The sequence below is a fragment of the Bos grunniens genome, chromosome 15 (assembly GCF_055505025.1).
Source record: "Bos grunniens cultivar Pamir isolate PY7600 chromosome 15, Bosgru_T2T1.0, whole genome shotgun sequence".
In the NCBI taxonomy this organism is placed as follows: domain Eukaryota; kingdom Metazoa; phylum Chordata; class Mammalia; order Artiodactyla; family Bovidae; genus Bos; species Bos grunniens.
Genome location: NC_141179.1, coordinates 49,071,423 through 49,077,347, shown reverse-complemented (window position 1 = coordinate 49,077,347; position 5,925 = coordinate 49,071,423). Strand labels below are relative to the sequence as shown.

General features: G+C 40.8%; 1 protein-coding gene across 1 annotated transcript; it reads right to left on the bottom strand.

The window, feature by feature from the left end:
- Positions 1–3,398: 3,398 nt before the first annotated feature.
- On the bottom strand, positions 3,399–5,614 carry LOC147358001 (hemoglobin fetal subunit beta). Its single transcript, XM_086338435.1, has 3 exons — positions 4,876–5,614; positions 4,232–4,454; positions 3,399–3,652 (listed from the first exon to the last, which is right to left on the bottom strand). The coding sequence occupies exons 1-3, from the start codon at positions 4,959–4,961 to the stop codon at positions 3,524–3,526; spliced, it is 438 nt and encodes a 145-aa protein (XP_086194561.1). The 5' UTR covers positions 4,962–5,614; the 3' UTR covers positions 3,399–3,523.
- Between the last annotated feature and the right edge of the window lie 311 nt (positions 5,615–5,925).

Genomic DNA, 5,925 nt, shown 5'->3' with positions numbered 1-5,925 from the left:
CTATACATATGTATGTTTACATACCTATATGTATATTTACATATATTTATGGTAGTTCCACTGGTAAAGAATCCACCTTTATCCAGGAGACTCGGTTCCATTCCTGGGTTGGGAAGATCCCCTGCAGAAGGACATGGCAAGCCACTCCAGTATTCTTGCCTGGAGAATCGCCATGGACAGAGGTGCCACAGTCCATGGGGACAAAGATTCAGACATGACTGAGTGACTAAGCACAGCATATTATTTTACTTACTATGTATTATATAAGGTATCTATAAATAATATTCTTATAATGAATGAGTATTGAAAAATGACTATCCATTTCTTAGACAGCATAATAAAAATTTATGTTGCAGGGTGGTCATCTGGGTGTTTGAGAAGTTCCCATCAGGATTTGTATGATCTCATTAGACTTAACATAAATGAGCATCCATGCTCTTGTTAGCCGTCCTTGAAAATACTCAGCAACAGCAAAATATAAGAGGGCATTTGATGATCTATGCATCAGCCAACTGATTAACATTTTTATATTATTTGATATCTTTGTCTCTTTTTTGTGCCCTGTGTTATTTCAACTGGACTGTTCTCAAGCTGCTTCCTACCATCACATTTTCATCTCTGATTAGACCCCCTAAAACATTTGTCTTAAAAATAAGAGACTTTTAATTTGTTGATTCCAGACGTACATAGTAATTCAACTTTCTTCTAGACATAGACGCTGCTAGCATGGTTGCCTGTTGTTAAGATCCATTAAAAAAAAAAAAAAAAAGGCCCCCAAATTCCCTACTCTTCAATATTGCCACCCCGGCCTGAGATCTTTTGCATTTAGGAAGAGATGTTAAATGAGTCAACTTACTCTTTGTAAATTCTCACCTGACATTAACTTTTGTTAAAGGTCAAAGTATGGAATTGTGTTGAGACTTTTATTTTTTTTCATTTTCCTGCAAATCTTAAAGACGACATATTTATATACCAAATTGACAGCAGATTTTTCACAAGGTCAGAGCTAATAAGTAGTAATGTTTTTTCAATCCTTGCTGTCTGATTTCAAAATGATGTTCTAAACTGTTAAACTATCTTACTTTACTTGTCAATTGGCTGTGCAAACATCTTGTGAGTAATGGCTGAATTGTATCCTCCTGTCTGTGAATTTTTAACTTTAAGAATACGCTCCACTGTGTTCACCAAAATTTATAATCTATTCTATTCTATCTCAGGCAGTTTTGCTTCAGTTATCTTTCCTGTTTACCTGAAATTCTCAGAATACACAAACACATTATTCATCAGTGACTTGACCTCCTTTTCTTTTCTGACTTTTGTCTTCTTGTCTTCTGGACAATTGTCTATACTACTTATCTTTACCACCATTTCATACCAAGGGCTTCATCCTCAGATCTCATAAAAGCCTTGTATATTCATTTATTAGATGTGTTATTAGATAGTCACTTGTTAGATGCGTTACTTTCAGAACCTCCCCAACTAGATTCAGAATAGGGAAAGGAATGCGTCAAGGCTGTGTATTGTCACCCTGCTTATTTAACTTCTATGCCAAGTACATTATGCAAAATGTCAGGCTGGATGAAGCACAAGCTGGAATCATGATTGCCTGGAGAAATATCAATAAGCTCAGATATGCAGGTGTCACCCCCCTTATGGAAGAAAGCAAAGAGGAGCTAAAGAGCCTCTTGGTGAAAGTGAAAGAGGAGAGTGAAAGAGCTGGCGTAAAAGTCAGCATTCAAAAAACTAAGACCATGGCATCTGGTACCATCATCTGATGGCAAATATATGGGGAAGCAATGGAAACAGTGAGACACTTTATTTTGGGGGGCTCCAAAGTCACTGAAGATGGTGACTACAGCCATGAAATTCAAAGATGCTTGCTTCTTGGAAGAAAAGCTATCACAAATCTAGACAGCATATTAAAAAGCAGAGACACTACTTTATCAACAAATGTCCATCTAGTCAAGGCTATGGTTTTTCCAGTAGTCATGTGTGGATGTGAGAGTTGGACAATGAAGAAAGGTGACCGCTGAAGAATTGATGCTTTTGAACTGTGATGTTGGAGAAGACTCCTGAGAGTCCCTTGGACTGCAAGGAGATCAAACCAATCAAACCTGAAGGATATTAGTCCTGAATATTCATTGGAAGGACTGATACCGAAGCTGAAGCTTCAATACTTTGGACACGTGATGTGAAGAACTGACTCATTGGAAAAGACCCCGATGCTGGGAAAGATTGAAGGCAAGAGAAGGGGATGACAGAGGATGAGATGGTTGAATGGCATCACCAACTCAATGGGCATGAATTTGAGCAAGCTCCAGGAGTTGGTGATGGACAGGGAAGCCTGGCATGCTGCAGTCCATGGGGTTGCAAAGAATTGTACACAACTGAGCCACTGGACTGAACTGAACAGAGATTCAGAATTAGGATGCAAGAGGAAACAAGGATTACTAAAAATTCATACATCATTTCCAGAATCAAGTATCCGGATAAGCGGTTATTGAAGGAGAGGATTAAATTGGCATATGTTGCTTCTGGTAACGCTATGCTAATGACTACAAAGGCAGAGAAGCCACCAGAGACTGGATAAAGAGGGCAGACCTCTAGTCACTTCCGTGTGTAGATGCTAAAGCATCCTGGGGAGAATGGAATTCTGTTTAGTGGAATCCCATGAAAGGATTGCAAGACAGGAGTGACTATCAAGCCACAAAAGTCCCTTTTTACATTCTCATCAATCTAATATTTATCACAATATTATAGTACAAGCAAAGTGAGAGCAAAACTACCTCCCCCTGAAGTCCCTGGGATCGCAAAGAATCACACACAACTGAGCCACTGAAGTGAACTGAACTGAGATTCAGAATTAGGATGCAAGAGGGAACAAGGATTACTCAAAATTCATATGTCATTTCCAGAATCCAGGACAGAAGGTTCGGTCCTTCAGGCAGATCTTTGTAAGATGGCAGAGAAAACAAGGATAAAAAGAAGTCAGGGGAGAAAGAGCAATGGAACAGTAAAGTGCCTAAAGAAAATTTTAAACAGTGGTGTCCTTAGGCAGAAGAACCTAATGGATTTAAGTGAGGTTCTGGACAATTAAAGAGAGAGAAGTCATTTACAAAAAAGGCTAAATAACATAATTTATTTTAATAAAACTTAGCAATGATCTAACTCACAAATTAAGCTGCAACTTGAATTCTTTAAAGGAAAGTAAGAGTAAGGAGCCGAGCCTGTTTTCCAATAACATCAGCTGTTTACAACCACTCCTGTCATGGGGTCCAAGATACTGATGTATTTTCTCAAAGTCTCAACTTAGGCCTTCATTTCTTTATGTCTTCAGTGCTTTGCCCTCCCATGTGCCCATCTGAGTAAGAGACAGTGAAATAATTTAAATACACCAGTGCAATGAAAATAAATGTCTTTATTAGGCAGAGGCAAGATGCACAAAACGCTTCATAATTTTTCCATATTCAGTTTTTGGGCTCTGAGGATGAAAAGACCTTTCCTGAAAATCAGGAAGGGGAGCTTAGTGATATCTGTGGGCCAGGGCATTGGCCACACCAGTCACCACCTTCTGAAAGCTAGCCTGCAGCTCCGGGGAGAATTCACTGCCAAAGCGGCGAGCCAGCACAACCACCAGCACGTTGCCCAGGAGCTGTGTGGAAAAGACATTAAGCAAGGGCAGGGTTAGTGCAGGTGCCCAGGTTAGATTCAGAGTACTTCAGATTCATCCCAAGCTGTGCCCCTAGGGTATTAGCACAAAGATGACTGAAGTATAGATGCTACTGCTGATGTGAAGCTACCCATAGCAGGCTGAATTTATATTTAGAAATGTTTCTCTCTTTCTATCTTAATCCAGAACTTGTTATCATTTTTATTATTTTGAATCACTTTGAAAAGCAATACAACATTTTATCCCTTGAAAGGAACAGATAAGGGGAAAATATTAGATATTATGTTTAAAGTAGATGAAGAAATCTTTTTTTCAAATTGAACACTCAAAGAGTATAATTAAAAAGAGAAGACATTGCAGACAACAGAGAACAAGAATGAATCAGAAGAAATGATTATTGTGAGCAAAGAGGTTAAAAGAATCTAAATGGTTCTGAGGAGTCCTTAGCACTTTAACCAGAATACATCTTCTCCATTCTAAACTACGTCCTGCCAGTCAGCCCTCTCCCCATGACACAAGCTTGACCATAAAAAGAGAATATTGAGGATTCCACAAACTCACCCTGAAGTTCTCAGGATCCACGTGCAGCTTATCACAGTGCAGCTCACTCAGCGAAGCAAAGGCACCCTTGAGGTCATCAAGTTGCTTCAGGCCCTCACAGAAGGAGTCCAGCACCTTCTTGCCATGGGCCTTCACCTTAGGGTTTCCCAAAATGGCATCGGCAGAGGACAAGTCCCCAAAGGACTCAAAGAACCTCTGAGTCCAGGGGTAGACAACCAGCAGCCTAGGGGGAGAAAACAGCACAAGGTCAGAGGAAGTCAGCAGCTTTCAGAATCTCAGGGATGGCTTTGTCCTCACACGCCCAGGTGCATTTCACTCTCCTTAAACCTGTCTTGTCGGAGAAGGCAATGGCACCCCACTCCGGTACTCTTGCCTGGAAAATCCCATGGATGGAGGAGCCTGGAAGGCTGCAGTCCATGGGGTCGCTGCAGTCCATGGGGACATGACTGAGCGACTTCACTTTCACTTTTCACTTTCATGCATTGGAGAAGGAAATGGCAACCCACTCCAATGTTCTTGCCTGGAGAATCCCAGGGACGGTGAAGCCTGGTGGGCTGCTGTCTATGGGGTCGCACAGAGTCGGACACGACTGAAGCGACTTAGCAGCAGCAGCAGCAAACCTGTCTTGTAAGCAGGATACCTACCTGCCCAGGGCCTCACCACCAACTTCATCCACTTTCACCTTGGCAAATAGGGAGGTGACGGCAGCCTTCTCCTCAGCGCTCAGCATGGTGTCTGTTTGTGTAGTTGCTAGTGAACACGGTTGTGTCAGAAGCAAGTGTAAGCAGCAGCTGGCCCAGCTCTTCCTTTTATGCTTAGCCCTGCCTCCTGACCTCCCTGCTTCTGTGAGCAGATTGGCTCAGGCCAAGGTGTGGTTCCACAGGGTGAGGCTTGAATGATGACAGTCATACCTCTCCTTAGTCTTCCTGGCACTGACTTTAAACCTCCAGCCCTCTTTCTGGGCATCTCTAGGTCTCAGTCATTCCAGCAATACAAACTGCTACTAAAATCATCTTCCTCAGCAAGTTTGCTTGCAGAGATTTTAGAATCACAACGAAGTAATCTCTTGGAAACCACCTCCTCAATTTTCTTATTATACAAATGAAGAATCCGGGCTCCAGAAAGTGGAAAGGATTTGTCCACTACGATTCAGCTTAAGACGATGTGGATGGATCATCTCCTGTGCCTTCAGAATACACAAAATAATTACAAGGACAGCATGGATAAAACCTCTGTCCCTGTTCTAAATATGCATCTCTTTTGTTTGCTTGTTTGGGATTAAGTTGTTCTGGTATGAAAACAAATATTCATTTGCTAATCTACTCATTCAATTTTTTCTTAATTTAATTTATGACCAAATAAATAATGATAGAAAAATAGAATAAGTATGGATCAAGAATTCCTATGAAATAGCTACTCCATTAACCCATAGATGAAAACATAGAGACCCCTCCATGTAGTAAGAAATACAAAGTAAAAATCAATCAAACTCCCAAAGTTTCAATAACCCTGAGATAGGCAATGTGTTCAAAGACTAAATCGAGGCATATAAATTGTTTCCTCATAAACTGACCTGGGAAAGTGTCTTCAAGAACAGAGAAACTTCTCTGTGATTTAAAAGGAGGGATAAAATTGTGGAAAGACATTCCAGTTTGAATCAGATTATTTGGTTTTCTCCCCTAAACCTCTAAGAG

Excerpts from the sequence above, each read along its gene's own strand:
- LOC147358001 (XM_086338435.1), bottom strand. The coding sequence starts at position 4,961 with ATGCTGAGCGCTGAGGAGAAGGCTGCCGTCACCTCCCTATTTGCCAAG. Across the intron at positions 4,455-4,875 it reads GGTGGTGAGGCCCTGGGCAG|GCTGCTGGTTGTCTACCCCT; the intron begins GTAGGTATCCTG and ends TTCTCCCCCTAG. Across the intron at positions 3,653-4,231 it reads TGGATCCTGAGAACTTCAGG|CTCCTGGGCAACGTGCTGGT; the intron begins GTGAGTTTGTGG and ends TTTTCCACACAG.